Below are 15,642 nucleotides of genomic sequence, written 5' to 3' on the forward strand. Positions count from 1 at the left end.
GTCCCCACCTCCTCCTGCCAGGGGAGGTGGCCCAGCCAGTCCAGCCTCCAGGACTGGCTCCCTCAGGTCCCACGACCAGGTCCTCAGTCACACCCCCCGGGGGCCTCAGAGCCCGACCCTTCCTCCTCCCTCCTCCGGGACAGGGGCGCATCCCCTGGAGGCCTCAGGGAACCCGGGGATCACTCAGGCCCAGACGAGCGCGCAGACACCCGTGCCTCAGTTTACCCATCTGTACAGTGAAAGACAAGAGCGCTCCCTGTGGGTGTCAGGGCCGAGCTCAGGAACGCGGGAGGTGCCCCGGATGGCGGTGACGACGGGGATCCCCCGGCAGAAGCGGCGCCCGCGGCCCGGGGCCCGCGCCTCTCCTCCCCGGCCTCGCGTGGGACCTCAGTTTCCCCTCCGGCCGGCAGGGGCAGCACGGAGCGGCCCGCGCCACCCGGAAGGGCCCCGCCTCCGGCCGCGCCCCGCCCAGCCGGCCAGCCCGAGCCGGGAGGAGGCGGCGGAGGCGAAGGCGAAGGCGGCGGCGGTGGGGACGGGGCGCGGTGACTGCGGTGGCGGCGGTGGCGGCGGTGGCGGCGGTGGCGGCGGGACGCGCGGGGCTCCATGGCGGCCGCCGAGCGCCGCGCCTTCGCGCACAAGATCAACAGGTACGCGGCGCGTCCCCGGCCGCCCCCACGTGTCGCAGCCCCGCCCCGGGGCCGCCCTCCCCTCCCGTCCCCTCCCGTCCCCTCCCCTCCGGCCGGGGCGCCCCCGGGCCACCCCCGTGCCCCCCGCGAGGGTCCCGAGCGCGGGGAGGGCGGCGGGGGGCGCGATGGCCGCGGGGTCCCCTCTGTCCCCCTCGGGGCCGGGGGCGTGGCCGGGGGCCTTCCCGGAGGCGGCGGCGGCTGGAGGGCGGGTGGCCCCCCCGCCATCTGCGCGTCCCCAAAGCGGGGACCCGGGCGTCTGCGCCTCCGCGCGGGCGGGGCCGGGGTGCTCGGGGCGCCGGGAGCCCCCAGCTGTGCGGGCGCGGGGACAGCTGGGGACGCCCCCCCCCCCGCCCCCCGCCGGCGTCGCGCTGGCCCGGCGACTGCGTGGAGGCGGTGGGGGCGGGGACGGGGCCAGCTGGTGGGCGGCGGGGGAGGGGCGGGCGCCGGGCGCTGCGGGAGACTAGGGGACCTGGCCGCCGAGCCTGCGCCCCGCTGGGTCCGAATCTGCTCGGGGGACCTGCCCTGAGCACCCCCACCCGGCCTGTGGGTCCGGAGCTGGCTTGCTGGACACCCAAGAAGAGGGTCCCCCGCTTGGGGGACAGATAGAGCCGGGGAGACAGGCGGGAAGCTCCATAAAGTGGACGATATGGTGGTGATAGGTTATGGGGACGCACCAGACAGACAGAGACAGGAGAGGGGACACTTTTTGGTGGGGAGGCGGGTCAGGGAGGCCTGGGTGAGGAGGTGACATTTCAGCAATATCTGATGGAGGAGGCGAGGGAGCGGTCGGTGCCCACATGTGGGGGAAAAGCAGTTCAGACACAGAGAAGGGCGTGTGCAAAGGCCCTGAGGCAGGAGCAGATCCAGTGTGACCACAGATGGACCCGGGGAGGAGAAGGGGACGCTGGGGCAGATGGTGAAGGGCATTGCGGGTTGTAGGGTAGACTTTCACTTTGGCCCTGAGTGAGGCGGGAGCCATGAAGAGTTCTGAACGGACGAGGGACGCAACCTGGTGTCTGGGCATAGCAGTGGGCAATTTTACATTCTGTTATCTCTGCGTCTCTGTCTTGGACCTTTGGCATCTCTGAGCCTGTTTCTTGGCCTCTCAGTCCCTCTGTCGTTGGGTCCCAGCTTCCACTCAAATAAGAAAGAGGGGTCCTGGGTCCCACCTTGGGGAGCAGATGCTACAGAGCCCAGGGTGAGAAGACGAGAGGAAGATCCTGGGGCCCCAGTGAACCACAAGCAAATGGCTCCAGTCTTGCAGCCAGCCTCTGACAAGGTCTCCAGAGGTGTCTGTGTGCTCAGACCTGGGCCACTCTTCACCTCTGCAAAGTAGCTGGGTCCCTCTCGAGGGTCTGTCGTGGGGAGCCCAGGACATGGGCCCCAGATTCCAGAACATTCTGGGAAACCCTGCCTCTTCCTGCTCTCATATTCACAAACGCGTTTTTTAAAAATCTTTTAAAAAAATCGTGCTGAGTCCCCTCCAGAGAGGAGAGCACGACGTTTACAGAATAAGGATAAAGCGCCCGGGTCAGGGTGGGCCGGCCCCACCCTCCTGGGCTGCCACCGAGCTCTGCCCCTCAGAAGTGGGGCTGTTTGGGCTGTTTCGAATGTTCTATAAACGGAAGCTGGTGGGGTGTCGCGCATGGCGGCCCGGCCTTGTGATGTCGGGAGAGGGTTCCTCTGTGGTTAGCTCGTCCTTTTTCATTGCTGTATAATATTCCACCAGCTGTGTGTGTTTCCCCATCTTTCGTCAAGGAACATTTGAGTCCCTTCACTTGGGGGCTGTCGCAATCGGGGCTGCAAGAGACATTCTGGGCCACGTGTTGCCTCTTGAGCATCTATGCCTCAGAGTGGAATTGCTGGCTTGGCATAGCTTCAACTTTTTGGGGGGTTTTTTTGGTGAGGAAGATTGGCCCTGAGCTAACATCTGTTGCCAAGCTTCCTTTTTTTGTTTTCTCCCCAAAGCCCCAGTGCATAGCTGTATATCCTAGTTGTAGGTCCTTCTAGATCTTCTATGTGGGATGCCACCACAGCATGGCTTGATGAGCAGTATGTAGATCCGCAGCCAGGATCCAAACTGGGAACCCTGGGCCGCCAAAGTGGAGCGCGTGAACTTAACCACGGCACCACCAGCCAGCCCCCGTATCTCTTCAGCTTTGCTTGGTAACTACACAGTTTTCCCAAGGACGAGGGTTCCCGTGGCTCCGCGTCCTCGCCGGCGCTCATGTTATCTGTCTTTCAAATTTTCTGCCTGTCCCAGAGCGGGAGGCTGGGGGATGAAGAGGAATCTCTTTGGGGTTTTAGGGATTCATATTCTTCCCTCACTTTTTGCACGAGTGGGAACACACGGCATCTGAGGCTTCTGTCGTTCTTGTTGCCAGCTCTCTCGTCCTTCTCCCCTGCGAGGATAGACCTCTGTTAATCTGGCCAGCCTTGGAGTGAGGGCTGCCGTGTCACATGAATTCCCAGTGGTGCCACAGCTTCGTCTTTCCCCTCTAAATTGTCACATGGTGGGGTCGATTTTTCATCTCCGGAGGGTTTGTCTCCTCAGGAGCTGAAACCCACCACGTCATGGTAATCCTAAGGTCGCCTCCTAGAAAAACCCACTCGAATCAGCTCAACGTTTTGCCTCTGTGTGGACGCGGATGCGCACTGCGGCAGGGCGTCTGAGAAAGAGAGGGGCCTGGGGGATGCCCCCGGGGTGGGTCCCGAGCTTCCGAGAGAGAGGGTGGGGCTGCCCTCAGTGACAGGGAAGCTGGTGGGAGGGCAGGTGTCCCTGGGGACGGACCCCCTGAGTCGTCAGTACCGAGATGCTCTTGAAGCCCCAAGACCCCTGGACCCGCTGTGGGGGTGAGTGTGGGGCGGGGAAGGTTCTGGAACCCCTGGTCCTGGCCCTGCTCCCTGTCATGGGCGCTGTGACGTGCCCAACGCCGAAGGGCACCGACTTCGACCACCAGCCGCCCAGGGTTCGGTTCTGGGCCCCACTGCGTTCGCTGTGTGACCCTGGGTGCCCCCAGGCCCTCTCTGAGCCTCACTCATCTCTGGTAGAAAAAGCAAGGCCAGAAACCCCAGCTTCCCAGGATCCTCTTGGGGGCAGCGTGGTGACAGCGAGCCTTAATTGAGCACCGACTGTGTGCCGGGTCCTCCCCTCAGAGCAGCCAATGAGGCGGGGGTGCTGCTACCTGCCGGGAAGTCCAGAGAAGGGGTGTCACCCAGCCACACCGTCCTTGTCCCGCCCTCTCCAAGGCCAGAGGCCCCGCCCCTCCCCTCCCCCTGCTCTGACCCCAGCAGCTGCAGAACAGCTGGCCCCAGGGCACAGCCGGGTCCCCTGTACCGGCGTCTCGGGAATCACCCCCTTAGCCCCCCTGCTTCCCGGCTCCCAGAGGAGGCAGCCCCCGCTTTGGGAGCTTGAGGGCAAATCTCTAATTTTGAACACCCTTGGAATTTTCTAGAAGCTCCTCCCTCCCCCATCCTCCCCGCAGCCTAGAGAAGCGACACTCAGGGGACTGTTGACGACACTCAGGGGACAGTTGACGAGCAAATAAGTGGAATACAGGGCGAGAGGAGAAGTGAGGCCGGGGTCTCAAACTGGGGGTCCCCGCGTCGGAGGGGCCAGGGGCGCCGTCAAATCCCATGTGTTCCACGTGGCTGTGACCTCGGAGGCTGCCCGGTGTCCCCAGTCCTCCGCCTCCATCTGGTCTCCCCGGACCCACTGCACAAGCCCATCCCGTGGGTGGCCCGGCAGCCCGCGGGCCACCCGGTTTGCAGGTTTGCGATCCTCAGTATAGCAGGAAAGTGGGGAGGGGGAGGGAGGGAGGCCCAGAAAGGGTGTGCCACCCGCCCAGAGCCACACAGCTCAGAGGTCAGGGGCCTCCCACAGCTCACAGTGCATTCAAGTAAGTGGGACCAGATTCACTCATTCCATCAGAAAAATGTTTATCGAGCTCCTGCTGTGTACGGGGGCTGGTGCTGGGGCCTCTGTGGGGACCACACGGTCCTCGCTCCTGCCATCCCGGAGGCCACCAGGAGCAGGGGTCCACGCTCCCAGCACAGGGGCTTTGCGCTTGCTGTTCCCTCTGTTGGGCACACTGTTCCCGCAGATTACAGCATGGCTGTCCCTCCTTCCCAGCTCAATAGAGGGTCCGAGGGGTCCCTGTCCCCCTGGACCTGCCCCCCCCCCCCCCCGTTCCTGTGCTGGCCCGCCCCCTGCAGATCTTGCCCCCTCACCCTTCTCCTCACTGCCTTCGAAGGCCAGCGAAGATACGGGCGGCCCGGGAAGGCCACAGCCTGACCTTGGTGACCGGGCGTGCTGGCCTTAGACACGGGCAGCCTCTGACTCCCTGAGAACGCGCACGTGTGGAGCGCCCACTGAATGCCAGGCCGCTGCTCAGCTCCACACAGCAGCCCGGGGTGGGGGTGGGGGTGGGGTCAGGGCAGCTCCGGGTGGGTAAACTGAGGTTCAGAAGCAGGAGGCACTTGTCCAGGGCTGGCACAGGGACACTTTCCGGATGGGGTGCAGGAAGCAGGGCCCGTGTGTGGGGGACCCCAGGGTGGGCCGAGGTCCCCGAGATGAGGAAGGGAGAGCCGGGCGTGGCCGGGCAGGACTCAGACCCCTGGCGGGGACCAGGGGGGATGAAAACAGGGCGCTCTGTTCCCCCATCGGCGCTTAGAGGGGGTGTCGGGAGGTCCCCGGCTTGGAGGCGCTGGGGGCCTGTGTCTGTCGCAGCCCCGGCCGCAGGCTGAGGTCTGCGGATCCCGAAGCCCCTGTTCCCCTGGCCCGCCGCCCGCGTTTTCCTCCCGCCGCCCGCGTTTTCCTGCCCCGACGCTCCCTTCCTGTCCCCGCAGGACGGTGGCCGCCGAGGTGCGGAAGCAGGTGTCCCGGGAGCGCAGTGGCTCCCCGCACTCCAGCCGGCGCAGCAGCAGCTCCCTGGGGGTAGGTGTTTCGGGGGCGCCCCCCCCCCACCCCGTCCTGTGGGGAGCGTCCCCACTCCTGTCTCCCTGTGCCCTCCTCTCGGCAGCTGCTTCCTGGGGGGAGGCGGCAGCCCTGTGGGTGGTCTGGGGGGAGGGGTCCCAGCCCGATGTGGCCACGCCCCCTGCTGCCTGGACCACCCGGCGGGGGATGCGGGGAGGGGAGGCTGGGGGATGGGAGGACTTCCGGCCGGGGGGGGGGGAGGGGGCGGGGCCGCTGGACACAGGGCCTTCGGGATTGTCGCTGTCAACAGGCCTTTCCTTCCACCCTCAGTCCAGGCCTCTCCCGGCACAGGGTGTGACTTCCTGCCTGGAAAGAGGGGCGGGGACAAGCCGAGGAGGGGGCGGGGCGGCGGCTGTCACCGGCATCCAGGGCCCCTCCGCAGCTCCAGCATCCTCCATGGCTCCCACCGCTCCGGAGGCTGGGACAGCACAGGCCCGCGTGCCCCCCTGCCACCCTTCCAGGTCCCCAGCCCCCGGGCAGGGGTCACAGCCGCTTTGCCCCGCCCAGGTCCCCCTGACTGAAGTCGTGGAGCCCCTGGACTTCGAGGACGTGCTCCTGAGCCGGCCGCCCGATGCCGAGCCCGGGCCCCTCCGCGAGCTGGTGGAGTTTCCAGCCGATGACCTGGAGCTGCTGCTGCGGCCCCGCGAGTGCCGGACCACTGAGCCCGGGATCCCCGAGGAGGGGTGCGTCCGGGCCCCGCCCCGCCCTCCGCTCTGTCCCCGAGCCCCCGGCGACACCCCGCTCCCCATCACGCTCCCAGCAGTCCCCACATTCAGCGCCTCGCTCGGCTGTGTGACCTCGGACAAGGCGCCCTCCCTCTCTGAGGCTCCATCTCTGCATCTCTGAATGAGACAGAAGGGCGGGCCCCTGGAAAGGTTAACACGGGGCCCTGCCTTAGTTTACCCCGATTTGATTTGGCGCAGGAAGCTGGATGCCCAGGTGAGGGCGGCGGTGGAGATGTACACGGAAGACTGGATTATTGCCCACAGGAGGTGCGTCTGGCTCGGAGCGGTGTGGGGGACAGGGGACAGGACAGGGGACAGGAGGTGGCCTCTGAACCCAGGAGAGCCAAGTGGGGGGGGAGGGGGTCGGCGTCCGGTCCTTCTGCTTATCTGCCCACCGGCCCTGCACGGGCAGGCGGAGTTCTGCCGTGACGCGCAGGCAGGAAGGATGGGCTGTCAGGCATCCCGCGGGGCTTGTGGGGGTGTCAGGCCACCTCGGGGGTCCCCGGGGAGCCCTCGTCCCCGCTCCCATCCCGCCCCGCCTCCTCCTAGGTACCAGCACCTGAGCGCGGCCTACAGCCCCATCACCACCGAGACACAGCGAGAGCGGCAGAGAGGCCTCAGCCGCCAGGTCTTTGAGCAGGACGCCTCCGGGGACGAGAAGGCCAGCCCGGAGGACGCGGTGAGGGACCCGGGCGGGGTCCCCCAGCCCCAGGGTCGCAGGGGTCGCAGGTGTCGCGGCTCCACATCTCAGTCTCAGGTGGCGAGGAAGGACCCAAACAGCCTTGAACCGAAAAGGCAGTGAAAAGTTAAGGGCCTTCGCTGGCCTGCTGGGTCTGGAGCCTGTATTTTGTCAGCTGACACTTATTGAGCGCCTACTATATACCAACAATAATCATCCGCAGAATTATTGTTTCCACTGTGACTATTTTGAGATGTAGGGGGGGAAACTGAGGCCCTTCGAGTGGGGCTCTGAGACCCAAGGCCACAGGGCTGAGCCGGGATTTGAACCACAGCCGGCCAGCTCTGACCCTAGCCCAGTCTCGGAGGTCAGAGAGGGCCCCGGGCCAGCTACAGCGCCGAGGGAAGAACTCTCCCGCCCCTAGCAACAGTGAGCAAAGCCCCAAGGAAGGCTCTCATTGGCTCAGCCCAGGCGAGTCCTGATTTTAGAGCCAATCCCTGGGGCCGCGGATGCTGTGTTCTGATTGGCCAGATGAGGGTCACGTGAAAACCAGAACTGGAGGCTGACCTCCCCCAACGATGATGGAGGGGGGCTCCCCAGACAGAAGTTTCTAGAAAGAGGGCCAGCAAAGCCCCCCCAGGTGACCCTTGTCGTGGTGACCCCAGACCCCGACCCTCAGATTCCCATCTGTAGAATGGGCCTGAGCACAGTCTCCCCCAAGGGGGATGAAGATGCATCCAGCTGGCGCTCAGTACTTGCGCATCCTCGCTGGCAGGATGACCCCCGGCACTGCTCGGGGTCCCCGGATGACACCCCGCGGAGCAGCGGCGCCTCTGGCATCTTCGACCTGAGGAACCTGGCGGCCGACTCTCTGCTGCCCTCGCTGCTGGAGCGCGCGGCCCCGGAGGACGTGGACCGGCGCAACGAGGCCCTGCGGAGGCAGAACCGCCCGCGCGCCCTGCTCACCCTCTACCCGGCACCTGATGAGGTGGGTGCCCCCCGCGCAGGCTGGGAGGCCAGCACCCATTCAGCTGCCTCCTATCCCTGTATGTTATCCCACCAGCATTTATTGGGCGCCTACTGTATACTCTGCATTTTTATTCCCTGGCTTTTTATTGGATGCCTACTATAGACTCTTCTATTTATCCAACCAGCATTCCTTGGGCACTTACTGTCTATTTTTATATTTCTTCAACCAATACTTTTTGCACACCTACTGTATAGACATCTCTTTAATCAAATAGAGTTTGATCAACCAATATTGACTAAGCAGCTACTACATATGCGTATATTTATCCATCAACATGTATTGGGCACTTAGTGTATACCCTGTATTTTTATTCAATGGCTTTTATTGGATACCTACTATATACTCCTATATTTATGTAAGCAGCGTTTATTAGGCACCTACTGTATATCCTGTATTTTTATCCAATGGCTTTTATTTATTTTATACATACCCCTATATTTATCCACCCAGCATTTTTTTGGCACCTACTATATGCTCCTATATTTATTTAATTAATATTAATTGTATGCCTAGTGTATAGTCCTCTGTTCAAACAGCATTTCAGCAACTGGTATTTATTCAGCACCTACCATAGTGCCTATATTTATGCAGGCAACTTTTCTTGGGGGGCGCCTAATGTATTCACCTATGTTTTCATTCAGCCATTTATTGAGTGCTGACTGTGTACTCCTATTTTTATTTAATCAGTACTTGTTGGGTGCTTCATATATATGCCTACATATGTCCAATCAGCATTAACTGAATGCTTTCTGTATACATCTATGTTGGTCCAACCAACTTTTAGTAGGTACCTACTGTGTACCTCTCTATTCAGCTGATGTGTTTGGGTGCCCGCCGCATGGCAGGCTCCAGGGACACAGCTGTGAACAAGACAGAGCCAGTCCCTGCCTTCCGAGGTCATAGTCTGGTGGGGCAGAGACCCTCTACTGGGGAATGACAACCCAGACAGAGCAGTGCAGAGGTTGTCCCTCCCACGGCCCTCTGTGTCCAGCCGCAGGGCCCGTTGCGACAGGGCATTGTGAGCACCCAGGCGAGGTGCTGCCCAGGCCTTGGGGGTCGGGGAGGGCTGCCTGGAGGAAGTGCCAGCTAAGCCGCCACCTGAATGCGAGCAGCCATCAGCCAGAAAAGGCGGAGGGGCGAAGGGCATTCCGGGCAGGGGGAACCGCATGTGCAAAGGCTCAGAGGCAAGGGGCTGCAAGCAGTTTAGTCAGGCCAGGGGAGAGCAGGTCTCAGGCCGCGCCTCCCAAGCCCTTCTTGGAGGACGTGTCCCAGCCGTCCCCTTGGCTCTTGGCAGGACGAGGCCGTGGAACGCTGCAGCCACCCGGAGCCGCCCCAAGAGCACTTCGGACAGAGGATCCTGGTCAAGTGTCTGTCGCTTAAGTGAGTGTCTGACCCGCCGTCCCTCAGACGTGCAGGGGGCCACGTGGGGTACAGTGTGGCGCACACTTGGCGTTCACGCAAGCCATGCAGTCACTGTGCGGCCAAGACCCACGAGGCCACCTGCAGGCTCTTAGGCCTGAAAATAAGACTCCCTTTTCATTATTCAAAGCCACCAATCCTTAAGTGCCAGCTGTGTACCAGCTCTGCTCTCAGCCCCGCATGAACATTACTGCTCTGCTTCACCACAACCTTGTGAAGTGGGCGCAGCTGGGGAAACTGAGGCACAGAGCAGCGACGTCACAGTGCCCGAGATCACACGACTTGTGAGCCCAGGGTCTGGTACTCGCTCTGACGTGTGGACCCGGGCTGGAGGGGGTGCTGGGACCCTGGGCCTGGCTTCCAGCCGCCTAAGGCCCCTCCACACGGGCCTCCGGGGAGCAGCCCACAGTGCGTGGGAATGGAGCCGACAGGATGTGGCCTTGGCCCCCAGCCCGGCCTGCCCCTCCCCACCCTGGTTCCTGCCTGGACTGGGCTGGGAAAGGGAGGCCCCAGTCTGGCTCAAGCACACGGGTTGGGAACTAGCTCATCCAGTCACTCAACAAACACTCATTGAGCGCCTGCTGTGTACAGGACATAGAACCGTGGGATGACCACCCAGGGCCCTCTACGTGGGGAACACAACACACACAAAGGCCGGGAGACATCTGGAGAAGGGAAAATGAGGCCAAGAGGTGGGTGGGGCAGGCCACGCAGGATTTTGTTCTCAGGGCAATGGTGAGCCTTAAATTTTATGTTTTAAGATGCTTCCTTAAAAGGTACACGATGGGGCTGGCCCGGTGGTGTAGTGGTTAAGTTCCCGTGCTCTGCTATGCAGCCTGGGGTTTGTGGGTTCAGATGTCAGGTGTGGACCTACACACCACTCATCAGCCACACTGTGGTGTCGTCCCACATACAAAACAGAGGAAGCTGGGCACAGATGTTAGCTCAGGGCCACTCTTCCTCAGCACAAAAAAAAAAAAAAAAAGCATGTGATGGGTGGGGGCTGGTAAGGCCGAGTAAGACAGGGAGGCGACTGCAGGGGCCGTTAAGGTGAGCAAAGACGGGCCTCAGCCCAGGATGGCAGGGGTGGCGGAGACACCCCAGAGAGGGGAGACAGTGAGGCCCCGGAGTCAAGAATTTCAAGATGGGGGTAATTCTTGTGCCAAAAGCTGCCTCCATGCCACCTGAACAAGGGCCACAGTTGCAGGGGGAGCAGCTCTGCGTGAGTTATTTACTGAGAGAAGAAGGGGGGAAGAAAAAAAACCTCAGTGCCTCAGTTTCCCCTTTTGCAAAATGGGACAAGCCTTTACTGCAAGGCTTAAGTGGCGGTTCCATATGGCCCCATGGGAATCAGGTGACCCTCCACGACGCACCAAGGCTGGGCTGGGCCTCACCTGGGAGTGGGGTGTGTGGCCAGCACCGCCTCTGCCAGAAAGCCCCTTTCCCCTACAGGTTCGAGATCGAAATTGAGCCCATCTTTGGCATCTTGGCCCTGTATGATGTGCGGGAGAAGAAGAAGGTGGGAGCCCCTCCTTTTCCCTTCCCCCACCCTGCCCCCTCCTCGTCGCAGAGCAGCGGGCTTCCTGGAGGTGGTGTCCCAGGGCGGCGGGCTTCCTGGAGGTGGTGACCAGCTGCCTCTCGTGCCCCCAGATCTCGGAGAACTTCTACTTCGACCTGAATTCGGACTCCATGAAGGGGCTGCTGCGGGCCCACGGCACCCACCCCGCCATCTCCACCCTGGCCCGCTCCGCCATCTTCTCTGTGACCTACCCCTCGCCAGACATCTTCCTGGTCATCAAGGTGCCCGCTGGGGCTGGGCGGGGGGGTGATCATGGCAGACACCACAGGTGTGGTCCCTGCTCTCCTAGCGTGTCACCAAGGGGGGCAGATCAGGGCTGTCGTGGGGGAAGCACAGGCAGCTCCGGGCCCAGAGGAGGCCCCTGGCCCAACCCAGGTCGGGAGAAATCACCAAGGGCTTCCGTGGAGAGGTGGCCGCTGAGCCGAGACACGTGTAGGGAGCCCGAGGAGAAATGGCGCCCTGGCACATGCGGACCGCCGTCTAAAATGGCTTTTTAAGTTGAGAGTGTTCCAGTTTATCAGGAGAGGAAAGATCTCGTTGGCACATTTGTGTGGGATTTCTGTTTCCAGGAGTGAGCTCAAATTTCCTTTCCCAAAACATTCAGTCAGGTGACACCAGTGACACTAATGGAGCACATCCCGGCAGGCTTCACGGGGGTGTCTGCCTTTAGTCCTCACAGCAGCCCCGGGAGGTGGGGCTTGCCCTGGCCCCCATCTAACAGATGGGGAAACTGAAGCACAGGAAGGGTAAGAGACCTGTTCAGGATCCTACAGCCCCAGAGTGGTCAGGGTTGGGGTCCAGGCCTAGTGGCCTCTGTGCTAACAAAGGAAAAAGTAACTGTAGGGAAAATATATGGAGGCGTGGGTTGGGGGTGGGTTTCAAGGGTGGGTGGGGGCAGCCAGCTGGGCAAGTGGCTGGCAGTGTTCAATCCCAAGGACCGTGGGAGCCATGGGAGGCGCTGGCGCGGGAGCCCCAGCTGGACGGAGTGTCGGGGGTCCGGGGGCTTGGGGGGAGGGTGGGGTTCGCGGCATCTCACGGGCCTGCGTGCCCCGCAGCTGGAGAAGGTGCTGCAGCAGGGGGACATCAGCGAGTGCTGCGAGCCCTACATGGTGATGAAGGAGGTGGACACGGCCAAGGTACCGCGGGGAGGCTGGAGCGGGCCCCCGGCAGGGCGGGGCCTGGGGCGCTGAGCTGGGCGGTCGGGGGTCTCCCCTCAGAACAAAGAGAAGCTGGAGAAGCTGCGCCTGGCGGCCGAGCAGTTCTGCACGCGCCTGGGCCGCTACCGCATGCCCTTCGCCTGGACTGCCGTGCACCTGGCCAACATCGTGAGCAGCGCGGGGCCGCCCGACCGCGACCCCGACTCGGACGGCGGTGAGGGGGCGGGGCCGCCTGGGGGCGGGGCCTCGGGGAGGGTTGGGACCACCCGGGGCGGGCCGGGGGGCACTGGGAGGGGAGGGGCCATCTGGGGGGCGGGGCCGGGGCGGGGCCGCCGGGAGGAGAGGGGCCGACGGGTCGGGGGAGGGGCTACGGGGAGGGGAGCGAGCGCCCTCTGCTGGCTGGACTCGGTACAGGCTGAGTCCCCGCCTCTCATCTCTGTCTCCTCTATCACTGACCCCCCTCCCCTGGAGCACCGCCCCTCCCTCCCTGCCTCTCTCGTCTCTGTCCCCTCCATCACTGACCCCCCTCCCCTGGAGCACCGCCCCTCCCTCCCTGCCTCTCTCGTCTCTGTCCCCTCCATCACTGACCCCCCTCCCCTGGAGCACCGCCCCTCCCTCCCCACTTCTGTCTCTCATCTCTGTCCCCTCCATCACTGACCCCGCCTCCCCTAGAGCGTCGCTCCACCTGGACTGACCGCCGCCGTCGGGGGCCCCAGGACCGCACGAGTAGCGGGGACGATGCCTGCAGCTTCTCCGGCTTCCGCCCGGCCACGCTGACTGTCACCAACTTCTTTAAGCAGGTGTCGTGGCCAGGGGGAAGGGCAGCCAGGGACACCCCCCCATGACTCCTCTGTGGCCACACAGGCCCGGGGGACCCCCCAGCCCCTCAGCCCCGGCTCACGGGGTGGGTCTGGTGCAGGAAGCTGAGCGGCTCAGTGACGAGGACCTCTTCAAGTTTCTGGCTGACATGCGACGCCCATCGTCTCTCCTGCGGCGCCTACGGCCCGTGACCGGTGCGTGGCGCACCCATAAATAAGAGGTGTCACTCATGCTGTCACTCAACAAACCCACCCTGAGCACCTGCTGTGCAAGGCTTTGGGGATCCAACGGTGACCGTGAGAGACAAATTCCTGACTTTAGGGGCTGGATCGCTAATGGGGCCCACAGAGGACAAACAATAGATAAGATGGATGGGGGGTAAAATGGGGGATGGTGGCCACTGGGACGTGGGTCCTAGGGCAGAGCTGATCCAATATGGGGACAAGAGACACAAGTTGAGGGCATCTTCTGGTCTTAGCACCTGAAGGACAGAGCCACCAGAGGGCGTCTGACCCTGAAGCCCAGAGAGGGTGGGGCCCGGCCGGGGGTCACCCAGGCAGGTGCTAACCAGCTGCCCCCTCCTCAGCCCAGCTCAAGATCGACATCTCCCCGGCCCCTGAGAATCCCCACTTCTGCCTCTCCCCGGAGCTGCTTCATGTCAAGCCCTACCCGGACCCCAGGGGCCGGCCCACCAAGGAGATCCTGGAGTTCCCGGCCCGCGAGGTCTATGCCCCCCACACCAGCTACAGGTATGGCCTCAGCGGCCCAGCTCGGTGCTGGCATGGGGGGGTGTTCGGATCTCATGCAGAGGGAGGTCTCCTTTGACACACACAGACACCTGGGGGCGGTGCCACTGCTCTGCTTTAATGGGTGTGTGGGCACAAAGAGGTGCGTGGCCTCTCTCTGCCCCTCCTCGACGGGGCATGTCCTCTGCCTGCGTCCCCATCTGCTCCCATCTCTGCTCCGTGGCTGGCAGCGGGGCCGAGCGCCCTGGCTGACCTGCAGGCCCAGGTGGCTCCTCCCGTGTGGGGCCGCGTGGGGCCTGGAAGCATCTCTCGGCGAGTGAGTAGTCCTCAGGTCCGCCCAGGCAGGCTCAGGCAGGGAGCGCCGCCGTGTGGAGCCTGAGGGGGAGATGAGGCTCAGCCGAGGTGAGGGGGCCCCCGTCCTCTTGCCCTGTGCACCCCATGCCCCCAGCCCCCGCCAGGCTCACCTCTCCTGGATCTGTCGCAGCTGGTGCTCCTGGGCGGCCATCTCCTGCCTCTGCCGCTGCACATGGCCCGTGAGGACCCACACGATGTGGCTCTGCTTGTCGGCGCGGGCCTGTAGGGTCAGCACAGAAACCTCAGCTGGGGGCGCCTCACTTCCCATCCATCCCCCGACCCTGCCCAGCCCCCCCCCATTGTGTTGCGTGACCCTGCAAGTTGCTGCCACTCTCCGGCCTCAACTTTCCTGTCTGTAAAATGGGGATGAAATAGGACTAGCTTCATGGGGTTCTCAGGAGCATGATAGAGATTCTTGAGGAGTACCCAGTGCTGGGGACTTATCGGTACTCAAGAAACGCTGCCAGTTACTCTAATCGTGCGCATTTATTGAGTAACTAAGCGCATGCACCCTGCCCCAGGCTGACTGTTTTGTCTGCGTTGAGTCCTTGGCTCTGCTCTGATGTCTCACGTCAGTTGTTGTCCTTATTTGCAAATGGGGAAACTGAGGCATGCAAAGGGGTGTGGGTTTTGCGATGGCGCTGGAAGGCTGACCTGGGGGAGAGGTCTGTGGGCCTTAAGGTTCAGAAGCAAGTTCTGGCTGGGAACCGGGGTCTCGACTCCCCCAGGGCTGGGAGCCCCTTACCTTTAAGGCCTCCAGTTCTTGGCGGGCGTGTCCCAGCCGGGCGACCCTCAGCCGGGCATCTAGCCCCTGCATGCTCTCCCGCAGCTCCTGCTGTCCCTGGGCTGCCTCCCCCAGCGCCTGGGCTGCGGCCTCTGCTTGCAGCTGTAGAGCATTCTCCTCCGTCTGGTCGATAGTGGTGGGCGTTAGTAGATTGACCTACTTGTCTTTATTTGCCTGGGACTTGCCTGATTCTAACACTGAAAGCCCTCGATTCTAGGAATCCCCTCAGGCCTGGGAAAATTCAGACAGTGGGTCATCCTAGACATAACTCCACTGCAAGACTCCTACCCACCCCGCAATGCCCCAACTGCGATGCCCACCTGCAACTCTGACAGGCTTGCTCGTAGCTCCCGGGCTGCATCCTGGCCCTGGCTGACTTCCTGCCCCAGGAGCCCTAGTGCACGGCCATAGAGGCCCAGGCTGTGCCCGGCCTCCATCAGCTGTGCCTCCGTGGTCTTGAACACGCCGTTGAGGGCCTGGCCCAGCTGCAGGGCCCCGTGGAAGAGGAGGGTCAACTCCTCCTGTTGTGCTGGCTCCTGGCCGCCCCTGGGAGCCGCAGAGACAGGCCGAGCCACTGTTGCCAGGGCGCACAGCAGGCAGAGCATGAGCATGGGCATGGCTGAGGCTCCGGGGGCGCGGCCACAGTGCCACTGCCGCCACCTTTTATGTCCCTACAGCCCCCCCAATTC

At 63.1% G+C, this 15,642-nt stretch overlaps 2 protein-coding genes and 1 long non-coding RNA gene across 12 annotated transcripts in view; 1 reads left to right on the plus strand and 2 right to left on the minus strand.

Annotated features, from left to right (window-relative positions):
- Positions 1-480: 480 nt before the first annotated feature.
- DOCK6 (dedicator of cytokinesis 6) overlaps positions 481-15,642 on the plus strand; it is a 40,358-nt gene continuing 25,196 nt past the window's right edge. For 4 of the 10 annotated variants that reach the window (XR_011541490.1, XM_070625474.1, XM_070625476.1 and 1 more), the window contains exons 1-14: positions 483-647; positions 5,535-5,622; positions 6,169-6,344; positions 6,585-6,653; positions 6,936-7,065; positions 7,841-8,053; positions 9,390-9,475; positions 10,967-11,033; positions 11,165-11,314; positions 12,149-12,229; positions 12,311-12,464; positions 12,923-13,050; positions 13,170-13,263; positions 13,656-13,818. Coding sequence is in view for 7 of the 10 variants with exons in the window: in XM_070625474.1 (XP_070481575.1) it covers positions 604-647; positions 5,535-5,622; positions 6,169-6,344; positions 6,585-6,653; positions 6,936-7,065; positions 7,841-8,053; positions 9,390-9,475; positions 10,967-11,033; positions 11,165-11,314; positions 12,149-12,229; positions 12,311-12,464; positions 12,923-13,050; positions 13,170-13,263; positions 13,656-13,818 (1,643 nt within the window). In the remaining 3 variants the exon portion in view is untranslated. Of the gene's footprint in view, positions 648-5,534; positions 5,623-6,168; positions 6,345-6,584; positions 6,654-6,935; positions 7,066-7,840; positions 8,054-9,389; positions 9,476-10,966; positions 11,034-11,164; positions 11,315-12,148; positions 12,230-12,310; positions 12,465-12,922; positions 13,051-13,169; positions 13,264-13,655; positions 13,819-15,642 lie in introns of all 10 variants that reach the window. The other 6 variants (XM_070625470.1, XM_070625471.1, XM_070625472.1 and 3 more) reach the window with 3 other exon arrangements.
- On the minus strand, positions 4,609-11,169 carry LOC139084141 (uncharacterized). Its single transcript, XR_011541493.1, has 2 exons — positions 10,909-11,169; positions 4,609-7,167 (listed from the first exon to the last, which is right to left on the minus strand). It is a non-coding gene; the product is annotated as an uncharacterized lncRNA (long non-coding RNA).
- Positions 13,913-15,604, minus strand: ANGPTL8 (angiopoietin like 8). Its single transcript, XM_008510114.2, has 4 exons — positions 15,274-15,604; positions 14,915-15,076; positions 14,280-14,389; positions 13,913-14,190 (listed from the first exon to the last, which is right to left on the minus strand). Exons 1-4 carry the CDS (start codon positions 15,568-15,570, stop codon positions 14,163-14,165), a joined length of 597 nt encoding a protein of 198 aa, XP_008508336.2. The 5' UTR covers positions 15,571-15,604; the 3' UTR covers positions 13,913-14,162.

Source organism: Equus przewalskii, chromosome 6, assembly GCF_037783145.1.
Source record: "Equus przewalskii isolate Varuska chromosome 6, EquPr2, whole genome shotgun sequence".
Taxonomy (NCBI): domain Eukaryota; kingdom Metazoa; phylum Chordata; class Mammalia; order Perissodactyla; family Equidae; genus Equus; species Equus przewalskii.

Excerpts from the sequence above, each read along its gene's own strand:
- ANGPTL8 (XM_008510114.2), bottom strand. The coding sequence starts at position 15,570 with ATGCCCATGCTCATGCTCTGCCTGCTGTGCGCCCTGGCAACAGTGGCT. Across the intron at positions 14,390-14,914 it reads AAGAACTGGAGGCCTTAAAG|GCCCGCGCCGACAAGCAGAG; the intron begins GTAAGGGGCTCC and ends CTGACCCTACAG. Across the intron at positions 14,191-14,279 it reads CTGCGACAGATCCAGGAGAG|GCTCCACACGGCGGCGCTCC; the intron begins GTGAGCCTGGCG and ends TCTCCCCCTCAG.